We start from the raw sequence: 18,747 nt of genomic DNA, 5'->3' as shown, positions 1-18,747 counted from the left end.
CCACTGCACAAACCACAAAATGGTACATGCTGCTGCCAAGGAAGAAAACTGGGGTTGAGAGCAGGGCTGGAGGTTGTTGGTGGGGTTGACAGACTTGGGAATGGGCGGTCATGTAAAACAGATTATAAGAAACAAAGGAAAAATAAGGCATTTGCTCATTTTGCTTGTTTCGGTTGAAACTCAAAGCACTCACATCCTCAGCATCGCTGTCTATGCTGCCCCGTTTTTTCTTCTTCTTCTTCTCATCCTCCTTCTTCTTCTTGTCCTTCTCTGGGATGACGTCGTCCAGGAAGCTGAGGTCATGCTGGGAGAACATGTAGTCCATCGCTCTTCTGACAGCGACCAGAGCGAGGATCTGAAAGCAGAGGAACAAGAGGTTGGTCCCTCTGACTTTCATAATAAACTTAATTTAACGTACACTTTGGGGGATTTGCCTCCTGAACACACAAAGTATAAAACCCTAAAACTCGTACAGGACTTTTTAAATATATATAAGAATAGATAAGACAAAGTCAGCTGATAGAATCATCAATAGAGAAAATAATCAGATGCAGCATCAGCTTTTTAACAGCATCAGGTATGTGAAACTTAAAAGTTACCACACATTAGCACAAGAACAAGATAAGAACAGACTGTCACAAATTCAATTAGGGCAAAGCTTGATGTACATGTCTCTTACCATGACAGGGAATATGATGGCAGCCACAGTGGACTTGAGGATCCAGAGCAGAGCCAAGCAAAGGACCTGGATGAAGGTGAAGAGGTGGACCTTCCTGAGGGGAACGTGTCGCAGGTAAACGAGGTCTGGCTGGTGTTTTGCGGGCATCAGAAGCAGCTTGAGACGATCCATAAACTGCAGAGGGACAGATACACATGACATTTACATGTCAGAGTAAAAAGCTAGATGCTGGTTTGTACTGCTTCTTGGATATTCAAAGGTAAGGTTCAAATTTCAGCGGTCAGCCTCAAAATTTTTTCCAGGTTTATAGTTTATAGTTCTCAACTTCTAGGATGCACATACCATCCTATAATTTTTTTTCTGTTTCACACTCCACATAAGTCAGTTTTGTAATAAGGCAGTAATAAAGAATATTTACCTGCACTCCATTTAGAGAGGCAACTCCCATGTACAGGAAGACTCCATACAGCACAGGCATGGGGATGTACTTGGTAAAATAGCAGAAAAATGCACATAAATGTAAACTTTTTAAGCTTAAACAATGAGCAGCTAAGTGAGTAACAATACATAAAAATCAGAAGACAAGAAGACACACTGATGAATTACCTTCAAAATAGGAGACATAAATACAGACAGTCCTGTCAGGATGAACACAAACACACCAGTGACCCTCTGCTCTCTGCAACAAAACAAAGAGGGAAAACATACAATTATCACAAGAACAAAACGTGAATGTCTGCCTCGTGTAATTTCACGATTTGAACATTTCTGACTTATTTTTCCTGCTGATTACTCAAAGATGTCGACCGTTTCCCAAATCTCACGCACTTTATCCAAAGACAACCCAACATTTCTAGGAAGCTCAGAGTTGGTGTAGGTGTTTCAGTGTCTTGCAAGACAAGAGTTTGTTAGTTCAGCTTACAGCTGACACATCAGGAGGCACCGGAGGATGTCACCAAACCGACGAAAACAACAACAGAAAACCCTTTAAAAACAGGATGAAAAGTCTCTTTTCCCTCACATGTTTGAAAACATCTGAATTTTACAGCTTAACTCGGGGGGATTTCTTATTTTCCCACCATTTCTCTAATTACAGACATAAATAATATTTCTTTCATTTAATGGAGGTGATGTAAACCCGTCCACTTCCCTCTGATGTTAACGTTACACATGAGAGACAGTAATGAACAGTATGCGACACACCAGGATTAAGACTCACGCTGTAACCTGCTGTGTTAACTCGCAAACCAAATCAGATTATTACAGTTCAGTTCATTACCTCTAACCAGAGTATGTGTATGTTTGTCTGTTAGTTAGCAGGACGTCTCAAAACTACGCAGCGTGTTAAGTGAAATCTGGTGGAAAGTCAGACAGTGAGAGGAAGAAGCACTGATTCCTTTTTGGTGCACACAGTGCAGCTATTCGATGATTTACAGAGTATTTCATGTTTTGGCTCATAACTCCTGAATTGTGTTTTTAAAATGCGTTATTAAATAATTATTATTTGCCTGTCACGGTGTGTACATTATCTGTTAATAACACCAGTCTTACCTCACACCCAGGAACTTTGGCTGCTCTCCAGGAGCCGATGTTTCCGTTTCCATCTTCAGGCTGTCGATGTGAGCGATAGAGATGACGGTGGCAGCCACATACCACGGCAGACCCATGAAGGAGCAAATCACCAGCAGAACAGCCACCCAGAACAGGTCCAGATGGTAACCTGCCCCTTTCTGGTACAGGAAACAAAAAGGTCAGAGGTCACATATGTTAAGACAGACAGTAATCAGAGCATGGCTATAGACACAGGCACAGTTAAATCCCTGTAAATCCCTGTAAACAGCTCTTACACAGATCATACATCATAAATTCTGTAATAGTGAGAGAAGAGAGGGAGAGAACGAGGTTTATATTAGACACAGGCCTTTGTTGTTGTTTTTTTCCCCTGCATTCCGCTGCATGCTTTGTGCTAACTTTGCACTCTCCACCTCCGCTGTAGAGATTTGGGGAAACAAGAGCTCGAGCAAAACAGCGTAAACTGGGGCAAGCGGCGTGAGCCCTCCTGCAGCTTTCCAAATAAACACAATGGATCATTTCAAACACTTGTCTGTGACGCTGTGTCTACACAAAAAAGCATTTCAGTCGTGTGTCTCATCGCATCTGAAGGAACAGGTATGCTCCCATGTTAAATCAGTCATGGGGCTGCCTACACAGGACAACTCGCGCTATTCACCTGTAAACTTCATGTAATTTTCTTGTATTTTTTTTTCTATTATTTGAATACCAGCTTTTATATGAGAATTTACTGTAACATGATTATTAATACTGTAGCAGAAGAGCAACTCAGGTCTCTTCTTCTACGAAGTTTTCTGGAACGATCATGTTTAACAGGACGAGGAGTCGAAACACTGAAATCATAGACATCACTGCTGATCTTCAGCCGTGACTCTCTGAACATTTCAGGCCGTTACTTTTTGAACTGAACTGTGCTCAGGCACTCCCGTGAAACATCTCTCACTCCCATGAGAAGAATGGCAACCAGATTTAACTACAGTGTGAAGGTAGCCAGTGTCCTGCACAGACTGCAGTTTGTTGACAGTCCTCACTTCACAGAAATCAGGTAAGAGAAACACTTAAATAAAAACTTCTTTTGTTGAATTTGGAATTTAAATTGAATTTTCTGCTGCCGTCTGCTCATGCATCTCGTCAGTGAGGTTTCGTATTTACCTTCAGCTTGTGCTCCTTCCTGTTGACGATCACAGCAGTAATCTGTTGGTCCATGAAGACCAGTATGGTGACCAGCAGGGCGGGAAGAGCCGATGCCAGGTAAACCCACCAGGGGTTTCCTCCAAACGGGGGCACAAACCAGCCCCGGTTAGGACTTGTTGGCTGTGAGGGAGGAAAACAGAAGTTTCAACACACAATCAACTAAACAAAAAACTAACAAATCTATTTTTAAATTCTGTTCCCTCCACCGCCTGCCTTTAACACAGCCACTGGTTTTAGTCCATTTTACTGCATTATGGAAACTGTAGTGTCTTAAAACATACTTAAATAATGTAAACCATCACAGATAATAATTATATTTTATTTTTTGTCCACCTTGCTTTGATGTCAAACGCAAGGTGGTGACCTGCAGGACGTCACTGGAGTCTTATCATGTTTTTTAAAGCCATGCATCAAAGTAAAATGCCCTTGAATGCACTTGTATGCACGTGTGTGCATGAACACTCAGGAGGGGACTCACCTTGAATTCACTTGGCACAATTAGTTTCGGAGTATCGACTCCCACGAGCATATCGACTCCACAGAAGATGAGGATGGCCAGGATGATGGCAAAGTCGCTGATGAGTTTCCTTACCTGGGGGAGCGTAAACACAAAGACTTGACCAAGTTGCTTTCTGTGATCTGCTGTCCCACAGACAGGTGGAAGACATTTGGAAACCTAATTTACTGTCTTTACAGGTGACTTGCTGGGTTAAATTTATCTCAGCGTGTTGTCGTCATTGCGAGTGACTCACAGTGGTGGGGAAGAACGGGCTGGTCTTGAACTTCTTCAGACACATGGAGCAGGTGTAAGTGCCAAAGAACAGGATGAAGGACATGAGGGTGATGTCTGGGACAAAGTCGCAGGCCTTCCCCACCAGCTCCCCTTTGTACTTCAAGCACTCCGTCTTTGTGAGGGACGACCACGTGGCGTTCATTGACTGCACAGAGGAAACACAGAGCATCATCATTATTCCAGGTGAAGTACCGTAATTTAAAAACTCTCACACGAAAGTGGCCGACTGATAACTGTCTCAGACTTCAACTCCATTGTTTTGGAGTAAAGAGAGATAAAGACTAGCCAGCTTAACGGTGTCACAGTAACCTCAAATTGGAAACAAGCTTGCTTATCTTATCAGGCTATTCACTTTTCCTTGAAGCATTGTTTAACTTACAAACACAACACAACTGTCTTTTCAAATCTTTATCTCGCCACTTGTGGCTGCTTTGAGATTTGCGACCCATTTCCAAGAAGTATTTTCAAGCTTGTCGAAGAATTCCAGGAGCACGGAATCCAAAGTCCTTCAATCGGAACAAGGCTTTACATAAACTAGGGAAACATACATGGAACACTACAGTATAGGGTATCAGAGCAGAATACAGCAGCGTAGATGACGTGTCACGTGAACTATCAATAAGAACGACTGTATTAAGGACAAATCACAATAGAAAAGTGAACTTGTTCAAACATGATTGGAAAAGTAAAAATCTTTCTGCCGCCTGTTGTGTGACGGTTAAACAGGAAGCACTTACCAGATCAGTGTTGTTCCAGTACCAGACTGAAGTGCCTTCTATAGGATCACCAATGATCTCTGTACTGTTCTCTACAAAAACACAACAAAGCACAACCTCAGTACAAGTGTTAATAAGTCTTACCGGCATCTACTCACTCAACATCTGGATCACAGTGTCAGCACCTCACCTAGAACAGCTGGGGCCATACAGAGGCAGTCGTACTGCGTGATGAAGTCCAGCTTAAAGTCAGAGTTGATGGGGTAGTGGTGAGCTAGCTTGAGCATCTTCTTGAAGGCATCATAGATGAAGATGAAGCTGATGAGACAGGAGAAGCCCTCCTCCGTGAACCGGGTGAAGTACTGAACCAAGAAGCTGGCGTCAGTGGCCACGAGCACCAGGCAGAAGAACGCCGACCACAGACCGATCCACAGCCGGAACTCCAGGTAGTCAAAGTCATTATCTCTGTGACAAATATTCAAAATTAACTATTAATGTTGAAGTATTACTTTATGAAATATTCAACTTTACTCTTTAAAAATTAGTTTTAGGAATCCACTGTTCTCTGTTTGCACTGATATAACTTTTCATAAAAACTGAGTAAATATGGTACAAATCTGGAGAAAAATCATAGAAAGAACATTAACACATACTTTTGTGTTACCAACCAAAGTTTTGTATGATATGGCGTCTTTTTAAACACTAAATGATCTCTGATTAGTAACCGAGCCGCCAGTGAAATGAGTAAATGGAGAATGAACCTGCTGAAGTTGAAGAGCAGCCGTTCAAACACCAGAACAGGACCAGTACTGCTGAGGATGGTGAGAGGCTGGCCAGCCAGCAGACAGAAGACCCCGCCAGCGATCGCTGTGCCCAGGAAACTCTCCAACACACCCTGAACACACGGACAGAAACGTTAACCCGACTACCCAGAGCATGAATCGTTAACACTCCACAGACTGATAAAAGATGAAATCCCAGTCTGACCTGCATGTTTTCCGTAGCGTCCCCCAGCAGGCCACCGAAGGTGATGGCATTTGTCACAGTTCCCAAGTAAATAAACAAAATGGTTGACAGGGCCTGAATGTGAAATGCATCGGTGAAGTCACTGACAAAGAAAGGCGCTTTTCTTTTGATGTCAAGTATGAGACCCCCACAGAACCTGAAAACAGAGCAACAAAAACAACATTCTCACTATGTATTTACAGAATTAGGAAGAAGACTCTACTAACTAAAATACATGGCATATTTAATACTGAATCATAGACACAGCGAGGGACAAGACAACATCCTGCGTAATCAGACACGTCATTTCAGTTTTCCTGAATGTCTGTAAGGAAGCAGATTTTTTTCTGAGTCATGCTGCACGTTGGTTCATGATTTCATACCTTCCAGTCTTCTTCAGCTCTTCCCCTATAGCGTGCCCCCCTCCTCCGTGACCTCCATCATGAGGCATGTCTCCATTCATCTGAGAGTCCCCTCCTGCATACATGTTTTTCCTAAAATACCCAACACAGATGGACAAGCACTTTACCTCTGATTAACGGTTTATTGCATGAGAGATGATGTATTTCAGCACCTGATGTTGACACAGCCTGTTGTCTCTTTTCTTATGTCGTCAATCAGACAAAGTTGTTACCGTGGTTAAATAACCTGACTGATGAATGCTCACATAAACAGCTGAAATTTTCCTGCTTTCCACGGTGACACTGCAGCTTTAAATAAAAAACCCACCGCTGCTCTTCCATAATTGAACACTGTGCTGTTCACCTGGACGCACTTCAGCGATTCTGCAACCACTGCGCTTATATAACATAATGTAGTTACTGCTCACACAGCATCCAGAACAGGCACAGATCTGTAGCTTCTTACATGTTTAATAGTCTTTTGCACTCATCACTTTCTCAGCTTTCTTTTTAAACCAAGTATGTGGAATTGGGTTTAATAAATTACTACAGAATAATGTACAGCCTGAGGTCCTTGTTGAAGCAGTGAACTCTTGTAGTTTCAGATAAGATTACGACAATGAAATCTCCATTGATGAAGGTGTAGATAACCAGACAAGGGGTTACCTCTGGGTACTATTGCTTCTTATAATCCTCTGAAATGTTTTTAAAATGGACTGACATGATTTTTTTTTTTTTTTTTTTTTAAATAAAGACAGACCTTTTGTCAGAGGACGGGAGGGATTTTGGAGGTTCTATCCTGATGGTGGGGTCCCACTCTCCGGGAGGAAGCACAATGACCTCGTCCAGGAACTCATCGATACCGGCCAGCAGGTCTTGTCTGTCCTTGGCCTTATACGCAATGTCATGGAAGACCTGAACAGACAGAGAGGGACGAGGCATTCGAGTGTGAAAGAGACCTGTTAAAGCATGCAGTGCTACCAGGCAGAAAACTGTACCATCAGATCTGAGGATGAATAGATGAGGAAAGAAAGTGAGGTCCTACACACACAGTAGGCATCAAAACCACAGCAGAAAATTCAGGTATATAAAGGCACCAGTGAAGCAAAGATCTAAGAAACCACAAAGAAAAGCTCTGGAGAGGCACAGAGATGCATTTTATCAATATGAATATAGCATGCATCAGTTCAGACACTGCACAGGTCTGGGATTTCAGAGTTTCTGAATAACCTGCATCATGTGTCTGAATAAAATAAAACTCATCCCTGACTTTTTATTCCAAGCAACATTTTTGGCTCGAGGTTTCTTAACTAACGAAACTGATCAAAATATTTAGAATATAGGGCCAAAAATTATTATATATATGGAAAAAAAAACTCCACCAACAACTTGAAGAAGTATTCCTGATTATTTAGCACAGCTTTGACACATATTTGCATGGTTAATTAGTTATGTTTTGCATAGATATTGTTATTATTATTGTGTAAACTGAGATTTTACTATGTAAACAAAGTGAGCACGTCCCTGAGACTCAGCAAAAATCAAACCCGCTTCGCTTTACAAACTCAGTACAGTATTTATAGCAGGTGTGTTGTGCTGGATTGGATCATGTTGTAATGTGTTTCCCTTCTACTTTCTACTACTGTGTAAACTGAGATTTTACTATGTAAACAAAGTGAGCACGTCCCTGAGACTCAGCAAAAATCAAACCCGCTTCGCTTTACAAACTCAGTACAGTATTTATAGCAGGTGTGTTGTGCTGGATTGGATCATGTTGTAATGTGTTTCCCTTCTACTTTCTACTCTCTGTACATGTTGATAGGGAACAAACTAAATGAGGCGTTTATGGGCAAAACTTAACAGCATAAATACTAAGAGTGAAAGTGATGAGTCGAGTTACACGAGTCACCAGTAAAATAAAACTCGGGTTATGTATATTAAAGCCAGACCGACCTCATCTGACATCAGCGTGGCGATCGCTCTGCCAATCTCATGGTAGGACTTGGCTTTGCCTTTGGGTCCAAGCAAGATGAATAAAAACCTGTAAACATAAACAACATTTATATTAAAAAGCATACAGAAGCTGTGGATAATGAGCTCAGAATTGAGAATTTAAATTCTCAGAACAGAATTTGTTTAATACATTTAAATAATTGTTCCCAAATAAGCCATTCAGACACCTTACAACTATTTCTACAAGCTTTATTACAACAATAAAGCCTGAAAAGGTGTAATTTACAGCGAGTATGGCCATAACGGTGATGCATTAGATACGTCACCATAGCTGAGAAATTCCGTGAGGACACTGGTTTATACAACATGTACTAGTTCATCAGAACCGCTTGAAATGTTTCCTCCAAGAATGGCAGAAAATAAAATTGCTTTATGGCGCCTTGGTAACAACAGCACTATAGAAACTGGCTCAGTGCTGCTCCTGTAGCTTCAGGACACTCGTCAACAGCCTGAGCACAAACAGTGAGTGGACAGTTGTGTTTTGGATTTTACGGTGAACAAAGGGAGAGCATAATACTACATGTACCTGATACTGTCATTCAAGTCACTTGTGTCTTGTATGTTTTCTTTTCTTTTTCTTTTTTTTTTTCCAGATTTCTGTCAGCGTTACAAAGCCATTACACAGACACATCCAACTGTCTCCACGGAAATTCTGGACTGATGCAAAATCCTACGTTAAACTTAAGCTCCTGTTTATGAATTCCATGAATCTCAGCCACCTTGTTGGAACAGGAACCTCCGTTAAGGCTCCCAGCATCACAGCCTGCTGCAGACGAACAAACGCCACGAACGGCGCGTCCAGGAAGTCCACCTCCCCCACCAGCACATTGGAGGCCTCGGCGTCTCTCGGCAACTTCTTCATGAACTTGTTCCTCAGCTAAAAGTACAAAGCAGAGAAAACAGGAGGAGACATTAAATGGTAAGTTCACACCAGCAAGCCGCCCAGTACAGTGAACACAAAATTAAAGAACCTATATCAAACAGGACAATCCCACTCAGCTTAAATACCAAACCAGGAGGCTCCCATCGAATCTAAATAATGAACAAGTAGTAACATGAGGTCCGTATTTCTTTCTGTCGTGCCGATGGTGAGATGCATGAAGATGGAGGTCAGATACCTGCTGAGCTCCACAGGTTCAACATTTCACCTCCAAAAGACATTAAAGTCATACAGCTGTGTCTCCGCGTAACTGTGAGCCAGAACTCTCTTTCTTTATCGTCATTCATGTGTTTCAACAGCTTTTGTGTTAACACTCAACTGCTGTGAGCTCACAGAGTAAATATGTGCTCCATATAACTGAGGATTACATGTTGTAAAAATTGCTCTTTGTATATGTGTGTGTTTGCAATAAGAATTGGACTGAGGAGACGGAAGTGAACAAGCAATTTTAAGCCCAAATGATCCACAAAATGACACCGAACTGATCTGCAATAAGCAAAACCTCAAATCTCTGCAGTAGCATAACAGTGTTTTGTGTTTTTTTTTTTTTTTGTTTTATTTTTACTTTTTCTTAGTTGAGCATCTGCGAGAGCTGTTGATAAACTTAACGCCTGCAGCTGAGCACTCCCTAGTTATGACTGGTAAACTAGTGGACGTCGGTTACAAGGTTCATATTTGTTCAATCGTTCCATCTTGCGATTAAAAAAAAACCCTTCAGGTGCCATTTTACATCCATTCATACACTTCAGCCGGGGTTGAACAACAAAGTCCACTTTTCTGTGGTTCCACTCCAGTAGCTGTTACCCTGCACTTTCAATCACATTACACTTCATGCCACAGTCATATTTGCTTCATAAGATGTTCCCTATGATAAAAAAAAAAAGTGTCATGCTTCAGAGAACACTGAGCTCATTAATGAATAAAATGTCAAAGACAGCGAATCATAAATTTGTAGATAAGATTATCGTGGAAAAATATTGTGTTATATATTAACTTCTAAACAGCAGAGAGCAGGCAGCAAACACTTACTCAGACACTGATCCCTATATTTCACTAATTCACTAAAGGGAGCAATATCAATAAAACAACGAAGCGAGAAGGATGAGACAGATGGCCTCACTTTTACTACAGGTTTGATTTTAGAATCAGTTGATTCTTACTGTGATTTCTTCAATATTTCTATTTTTATTTATTTTTGTTGTAATCCAGGTTTCAACAGTTAGAAGGTGCTACAGTCCATAAACAAAATTTCTATCAAGAAATCAATCTACTGTTCAGACGGTCGTCAGATAATGTTAACAGATAATGTTAAATGAGACTGTGCCAGGGTCTAAAATGGATTAAATCACAAACACAGCTGACATTTCCTCCTATCAGATTGAGGCTATTTGTAAACAACGCGTAGTCTCATGTGTAAACAAGCTAAAAATATAGTCTCAGAGCAGTTCTGTCACACTGAAGTGCATCCATAGAGTTTAACATAGGAAGAAAAAATTAATAAAAGACCATTTTTTAATCCTCTTCGATACCAACAGTTGGAAAGAGAATAAAAACACAAAGAACAACTAGGGAAATAATTTTTTTTAAAAAGCCAAGGGATCTGTTTGCCACTCATCATCATGCCCGCCATACCCAGATCATGTACTTATAGGATCACAGTCATCAACCTCTGAGAACTGAAATCCCATAAACTTGTAACCACTGGTAAGATCCACACAGATCCAATCAGAGGCTGTTGAGCCTTCTTGGCAAAGAGTTTGTCTGTAAATGATTGAGTCGAGAGGTTAAACCTGCGTAACCGAACACCCTGACCTGTGTGTGATCGCTGTGAATCCACACCATACTGACCTCGTAACATACGTATACCTCAATCTCTTGTTTTCCCAACTGATCCTGAACCGGCATGTGGCACAAATTCAGTGACCTTAGACATGAAACATACAACAACACCTGAGAACTCAAACCTACAAGATAGATCTTTACTTGCTAATGAGGCACTTCACCCACATGGCTAATAACAGATTTTCTTATCAAGTCGAACACAATCTGGCAAGTTATTCGAGCAGCGAGGACCATAAATCTGAGAAGGTCTGATGTGTTAAAATATGTTCAGATCAGATCTAATCTCTGAAACAAATGCTGCCTCTAACCCAACTATGTAACGTGATGCAGACCTTTTGGACAGTCCATCAGTCCAATAATGAGCCAGGGTTAAATGTATGTTCATAATTCTGCTAAGCACATAATCTTCCTCCGTTCTTTGAACATGAATCTGCCTGATTTTTGTCTCCATCTCATCTCTATCGTTCAGCACAGAGTTATCAGACATGTGGCCATGAGGAAAAACGATCCCTGCATGTCGGCCCACGGAGGAAACTTCTGAATGGAATTAACAGGCTGAGTGGGTGTGGAAACACTTCAGTGGCTTCCTGTCCAGTTGTCTCTTTCCTACTCTGTCTGTCCCACAGGAGGACTTAGTGGGCCGGTTTGACCTAATTCTCTTCTCCCACAGGACTGGTCTGAGATCAGACCATAGGAACAAATATCTGCTGTGAACTGTGGTAATCTCACTATTCCTCTATCACACTCAATAGAGTTTACAAAACAAAACATCAGTGCACAGAGACTAGTGGTCGTCTGTGGCCATTTCGGCCCGTGACTCACTACGACAGCAGCTCTCATCAAAAGAAAATGATCAATAAAGTAATTTGTTTTGCCGCTAATCCAATTTTCTGAAGCCATGATCCACTCAATCCACTCAGACTGGAAAATGAAATGGGAATGAAGGAATTTAATGAGCGAGTGAGTCCACTCACAAGCACAGCTGACAAAACTTTTTGTGCATTTATTCCCAGTAGAAGTGCTTCAGCATCATATACTGAAACTCTGTGATGCACAGATGGACTGGGATGGAAAATACTGTAGGAGCTACGGTGTTTCGCCTGCTACACTTGTCATTTGAACAGGGCATTCAGAGGAAGCTGCGATTCCAGAAACTCACTCGCCTAAAAGCAGGACGGATAAGATGTGATAAGTGTGAGCCATATAAATACCAGAGGGCGAAGGAGAAGTCAACTTGTCGTAAATGATGGAAATTCATTGATAAACACTGTGGGAGATTCTGGTATCTCCTCCAGGAGTGGCAGATAATCTAAGACGCAGCGTATCGGAAATTTGTAGTGGAAGTGGACTGGAAGAGAACAGGTGTGTGTGTGTGTGTGTGTGTGTGTGTGTGTGTGTGTGTGTGTGTGTGTTTGTGCTTTTCACTGTAACTTAATCATTTTTTTTTCTCTCCCTCTTTCTGTTATTCATTACACCAAAGATTCTTGGCCTGAGCGTCGTCCTCTCTGCAGCCCCCATTTCCTGTTACATCGATCTCCACGCTGACCGCTAAGGTAAAAGTTTGTTTAGTTTATCTACAAACTCTCAATGAGCTGCTAAGCAGACATTATTACATAAGCAACTTGAATTTAGTTTTATAGACTTGGCAGCAGCAGGATCAGAGCAGCTGCAGCAGGCGGCGTGATGACGACAGCAGCTGGAACAATGTAGACAATGTTATCTCTGCTGTGAGCCAGCAGCCACGGTCTGCTCTGACTGGTTTCTCCAGCTCTGCAGTGGATGAAGCTACATCAGGCTAATGAGATAGCTTCACAAAGACAGCATGCGATTCTGTCATTGTGATCCACTCAAGCTTGAAAGGCACTGGCTTACTGTTAAATAAATGATTGACACACATCACCTTTACTGCCCCTTCTTCTGCACCTGACTGGACCAATGCACCACTTTTGTTTTTTCCCAACTGAATCAATTTAAACTTGGAGATTTTTAGTGGCGAGTAATGCCGATACATCCGATCAGACTCTTAATTTTCAAAGATTTTTCAGACTTAAATATGATAAAGAAAAGAGAAAAATAGCAAAAAGCAGTTCGACACAAAACACACACCAAAAAGCCCGGGTTTAAATTTTCAGGCTGACTCACCTGATCTTTCTCCGGTTTGTCAGAAATGTCGTTCAGGCTGCTGGAGGTCAGGTTCCGGTGAGTTGTGGTGGGGCTATCTGTTAAAACACAGCAAGCACTGAGCAGTTAGACCAGCTCCACCTTCACCTGGATGTAAGAACTGAGTGGAAAAGAGGACGGGAAGGCAGAGACCCGAGAAAAGACAGTGGCCCAGACAGTCTGCTTTTTTTTCCATGCATCGCCAAAAAGAGTAACAAAGACAGCAGCGACTTTCATGCAAACCGTCGACAGAAAGATACGGAAGTTTCAGTCACCACTGACTATTATACGTTATACACTCTGAAGCAAACCAAACCAAATTCAAAGATGGCTGAGAGAAACAACTCTAGCGGGATTTTGCTCAGATTGGATCTTAAGTTTTTGTACTGTCTGATGTGCATCCATCCATGCTCTGTAAAAACAGAGACTATCTGATCATCTTAAGTGTCCATCTTTCACATTAAAGCCTGCGTCTAAGTGCACTCCTCATGTGAGGCAGGTGAACAGCAGACTGTCTGATGCTCTGCTGACTTTTGGTTTCAGCTTGTCAACTCGAGGATCAGAGGTTTGACAGGAGAAACGTGACCTTGTTTAAGTCCTATGTGCAGCTGTCAGAGATAAGAGACGATATCCAGAGGAGGACAAACTTCAACTAGTGCAAATTCTGATGCCACTGTAGCCTTTCATACATCTGCCCCCTGAGCATTGTGGGTAATAACATGCTTGTCAGTATGATGCAGCCAGTAAAAATTATAAAACTAAGGATTTAAAAAAAAAAAAAACAACTTTAGGAAAATATCTACAAGATCAAATATCAAGTTATAGCCAAATACAGCTATAAGAAAAATCCTAAAGTGACTGTGAAGATTTTATTTAAAACAAAAACAGATAAAAAAAAAAAAAAAAAAATAAGAGACTACTGGAAAAACTATCTATAGTACTAGATACCTAGATACATGGGGTCTGAATGATAAGACTGGTCAAGTGTAACACTACATTTTGGTCATGACTACGTTCAAACTGCAGCTGGAAGTTTTCCAGTTCTGATTGTTTTCACTCACATGTGACGTAAATCTGATTTTTTTTTTTCAAATCTGTGTCAAACACAAAAAGCTGCACAGTCACATTTTCCAGTTTCTTTCTGCGTCTCATGGATTAAATCTGCGTCACAAAGTGAGATTTCAAGAACTTTAACAGACATTCAGCTAACGACAAAAATATAATTTGGGTGTTTTGGGAGATTGGCTGAGTGAGCATTATTATACTGAAGTCAAAGATGTGTCTTCAAAGTCTCTGGTTATTGTTTCTGTTCCTAAAAGACGGACAGAGACTCAGAACTCATCAGGGCTCTGCAGTGTGAACGTAGACCGGGTCCAGTGAACTTACTAAGCCAGTCCATGCTGGTACTCCTTTGGGTCTGCAAGTCCTCCATTGAAATGCGACCCGACAGGCAAGTCAGAGAGTTCTCAAGAGGGCTACGAGCTTTTAGTAGCAGCAGCAGCAGGTTATCAAGCCCGATCCAGGGAAGCAGAAAAAGAGATAGCAGGGAGAAATGACAGACAAGCCCACTGAGCCACGGCGTGAGATGTGTTAGGAGAACAAAATCAAGAGGCTGTTAAAGATCAGTAAAACATGATCTATGTGTGATTTTACAAACTGTGCAGAGAAACAGTGGGGTAAGAGGAGTGGTGCCATTAAATAAGGCAACCATGGGTCACTGGACTGAAGAACCTGGGTCAAATTTTATTTTACTAAATCAGTAGATGTACTTTATCCTCGTAAAGTTGGAATCAATTAACAATTATCAGCAAGGCTCGTTATCTGTGTATGTGATCTTGATAAGAGGCTCTGGCTTTTATGTGGTGACTTTCCATTTACATGTTCATAAACTGCAGCAAAGCAGGATCATGAACACAAGGAGCTTTTCCTTTGATACAGTCATAAACCAGATTCATAAATCTGATAGCAGGTAATAGATAAATTCATTTTCCAAAGACCCATGGCTGGTAACAGATTAATTACACTGCCAACACAATGAAATGCCCTGTTACTGAGTGTGTCATAATCAAAGCACTCATACACGTGTTGTAACAGACGTCCGTGCTCGTTAGGGCCGTCACTTTCCTCACGTCTGAAACGACTTTAAATCTCACTGCTTTAGAGGCTGACTGAATATTTGCAGCTGTTTAATGAGGTTTGATAAGGTTTTTTTTTACGTCTGAGGAAAACATTCATTAGCTGTTCATTTCGATTTCATTAAGAAGGGGTTCAGTAACAGAATCAATTTCAGTGAGTCCTCTGAGCAGAACGCACCAGATGGATATTAAATCCGGAGCAACTAAAATTCTATTAAAATGACCAATTAAGCCAATTTCATCAACTTTTTATTGTTTTACTTTGGTGCACTTTTTGAACGTGAATCTGAATTCAGCCCTTTCAGTGAAGTAAAGTGACAGCCCGTCGCCCTGTGTGGTGAAAAGAGGGGTTACATTCTACTGCACATAAAACATCAGAAATGTCAACACAATTGAAAGTTAATGAGGTGAGAATCATAATGAACGTGTATAATCAAAGTCAGAGATTTTTCTATAAATGATTTTCACTCCATGAGTCGAATCCAATCAAAGTGCTGGGTCAGTTTTATGATTTCCCGTGGCCTTGGACTTATCTCACCAGTGTCATAAACACACTAAATCAATGCGTCAGTGTTGAAATTTACAGCTGAAGTGAATTTGAAATTGGCTCCACCTGCTCTTACACGAGCCAACACACTTTGTTTCTGATCAGTTATGTGGTAGTTAGTACAGTGGCATACAGTGAGTTCATTAATAATGCAGTTAGAGTGGTAAAGCACTCTAACATCTAGATACCTTCTGAATTAGCAAAAGAGGTCAAGAAACTTTAGTTTCACAAGTTAAATGACAGGTTTAATGAGCAAGAAGTGGTTCTATAGTAGCACTAATACGAAGGATTCTCATGTTAAGACCTTCAAAATATAGTATAAGGGATTCATCTCAGATAAGGTCTGAAATAAAAAATGTTTTTCAGCATCTCTTAACAGATGCTGGTCCTTATTTCTGACTATTTATTGCACATTATTATTGGTTTCATGCAGAGGAGGGCAGCAACGCCCCCTTTATCGCACACTTTGCCATTTCTCACTGCCCTCAGAAGTCACTATACACCTCAGGCCCTAACATGAGGTGGAAAAAAAATTAAATTAAACCCAGTAATGTAGTGTATGTAAAGGTAAATTTAGGATAAAATAAAACAGACTTGATTTTCATTCAGATCAAAAACAAATAAAAGAGACTGCACCAAACTGGCATCAGTATTACCGTTTTCCTGGTTGGAAAACAGCCTACTTGCACTGGAGACCGTCTTGCCGATGTCAGCCAGGGAGCGCAGGTTGGACTTCTTGGTCTGGTGACGATGTTTCCGTAGCAACGTGTACATCACTTTGTCCTTCAGGTCGGCCTTCAGCTGCCCGATCTCTATCTGGTTGTCAGTGATCAGCTCTGTGGGAGAAGAGAGAGGAGGACAGACAGGGAAGGGAATGAAGGAGAATTAAATCAGTTGAAAGTTACCAAAACCCAAAACTGATGCCTTACGTTTGTCTGACAAACAGTTAAAAAACAAAAAGTGATTCAGAATAAAGTGATACGTAATGGAGAAAAACCAGCAAAGCCTCAGTGTCAGCAAACTAGAATTAGTAACAGCCTATTCTGAGGAGCGTTAACAGGGAACAATTTATGTGAATTATGTAAATAAAAATACTTTTGTGCGACTCGCACGTTTGTCAAAGTTGATTCTGCCCCACTTTCAAATAGTTTTTATTTCAGGTCTACTTTTTTATCCAACAGCCTGAATTCTGCAATAGCTTCACTCAACGTAAATAACCAAGTCACCATAAAAAGTCTCTTCATACTTGTAAGGAGTCAATTAGTGCCTCCCAGACTGTAATGCTCCTGTATAAGAGTCTTCGTGGCATCCTGAAATGGCTCAATCAAAAGGTCTAGCCTATTTTTAAAAAGAAGGTCAGAAGCCTGAATGCTGACAGATAGCAGCCTCGGGGAGTTTCTCTTCTTGTGGAGGGGTAGTGCTGTTAATGGCCCGTCAGTCAAGTCGGCTGGCCTCAAAGCAAGAGGCCCAGCTCTGCTCAGCCTGTGCAGCCCATGCAGCACAGTCAATTACTTCACATTAATCACTCCAAGTGGTAACTCTTCCCCCTGCTCCCTCATGCAGACAAAAACGTTGGGGTGGTGGCATGAGATAGGAGGGCAGAGACACATAATCATCTGAAAGCAACTGAAGAGGATTGGCTGTCCTCAGATTAGGAAGTTTTTGTGTAGCCGTTTACAAACTACTCTTTGAGTCCGTATCAGTGTTCTGATATAAAGCACGGTACAGCCCGGACCTCAACTCTGGCCTTTTGCTATTCTTAAACATAAAAGAGAGGAAGGAAGAAAAGCTCTGAGTCTTGTGTGTGATGTGCATCAATCCGTAAACCTGCACGCAACACTGCAGACCAGCTCTGCATACACTGTACATCACAGAGCAGATAAATCAAAGTGGCAGACGGGCTCTTGTGTCACAGGCAGGAAGATGCTGACCTTTATCAATGTCATGGTCTGACAGTAAAAAAAAAAAAAAAAATCATTACAATACTTCTCTCGTGAAATATAATGACTTGATCCATTTGTTAGCTTTTGTATTCATGTACAACTCTGATTGGTTAATATATTCAGAGGGTGTTTTAGCAATAAAATGAGCAAACGAAAAAAAATCATGACAAAACGAATGTACCTGCCTAATATTCATGGTCAAATATCCCCTCTGGCCAATTAAAACATCGTTAAGGTTGTTACTCTGATGTTTAGTCACCTGGTTGAGATCATGACCATGACCAGTGCATACGGTTGTATAATGTCTCTCCATAGCTCTACTACAAACGTAGAAAAGCAAAGCATTAAATGTTAATGATTCTGGTCAATGATTGAAAAAAATAGCACTAACTTCAAGGTTAAGGCTAATGACTGCTCACTCTGTCTAAGTCCTTCCACACATAATCTGTGTGGCATAACCTTTCCTCCCAAAACATATCGCCCAGTGCAAATTAGCTGTGGCTGAATGTAACGCCATTTATCTTCTTACAGACATGGGTGGACCTGAGGCCAACTCACCAACAACCTGAGGCAGAGTGGAAGCTTCCATGTCCAGCATGATGGTGCCTTTCTCTATGCACGTCCGCAGTTCAAACAGGCTGTGTAAGGACAGCGTCGCCACGTGGGGTTTACTCCACCGTTCACCGCCTTTCTCCACCTTCTCCTCAAACTTGATCCACCTAGAGAGGGACAAAGGACCGGATTAAACTCAGACGGTATGTCGTTTATGTCGTTTATTGTTAAGGTCAAATAAAATACTGTCTAATG

At 41.3% G+C, this 18,747-nt stretch overlaps 1 protein-coding gene across 1 annotated transcript in view; it reads right to left on the bottom strand.

Moving 5' to 3' along the window:
- Nucleotides 1-18,747, bottom strand: part of slc4a4a (solute carrier family 4 member 4a) — a 45,523-nt gene that overhangs the window by 5,082 nt on the left and 21,694 nt on the right. Inside the window, exons 6-24 of the mRNA XM_041042858.1 lie at nt 18,499-18,659; nt 16,654-16,833; nt 13,298-13,374; nt 9,093-9,250; nt 8,314-8,401; nt 7,121-7,275; nt 6,343-6,453; nt 5,942-6,116; nt 5,716-5,849; nt 5,145-5,419; nt 4,976-5,046; nt 4,198-4,383; nt 3,924-4,037; nt 3,404-3,565; nt 2,231-2,409; nt 1,286-1,358; nt 1,098-1,166; nt 680-853; nt 194-355 (exon numbers count right to left, since the gene is read on the bottom strand). Coding sequence (XP_040898792.1) covers nt 194-355; nt 680-853; nt 1,098-1,166; nt 1,286-1,358; nt 2,231-2,409; nt 3,404-3,565; nt 3,924-4,037; nt 4,198-4,383; nt 4,976-5,046; nt 5,145-5,419; nt 5,716-5,849; nt 5,942-6,116; nt 6,343-6,453; nt 7,121-7,275; nt 8,314-8,401; nt 9,093-9,250; nt 13,298-13,374; nt 16,654-16,833; nt 18,499-18,659 — 2,704 coding nt within the window. The remainder of the gene's footprint in view (nt 1-193; nt 356-679; nt 854-1,097; nt 1,167-1,285; nt 1,359-2,230; nt 2,410-3,403; nt 3,566-3,923; nt 4,038-4,197; nt 4,384-4,975; nt 5,047-5,144; nt 5,420-5,715; nt 5,850-5,941; nt 6,117-6,342; nt 6,454-7,120; nt 7,276-8,313; nt 8,402-9,092; nt 9,251-13,297; nt 13,375-16,653; nt 16,834-18,498; nt 18,660-18,747) is intronic.

The sequence above is a fragment of the Toxotes jaculatrix genome, chromosome 7 (assembly GCF_017976425.1).
Source record: "Toxotes jaculatrix isolate fToxJac2 chromosome 7, fToxJac2.pri, whole genome shotgun sequence".
Classification (NCBI taxonomy): Eukaryota; Metazoa; Chordata; class Actinopteri; family Toxotidae; genus Toxotes; species Toxotes jaculatrix.
Note: the sequence above shows the minus strand (reverse complement) of the source record. Positions and strands in the feature narration are given on the sequence as shown.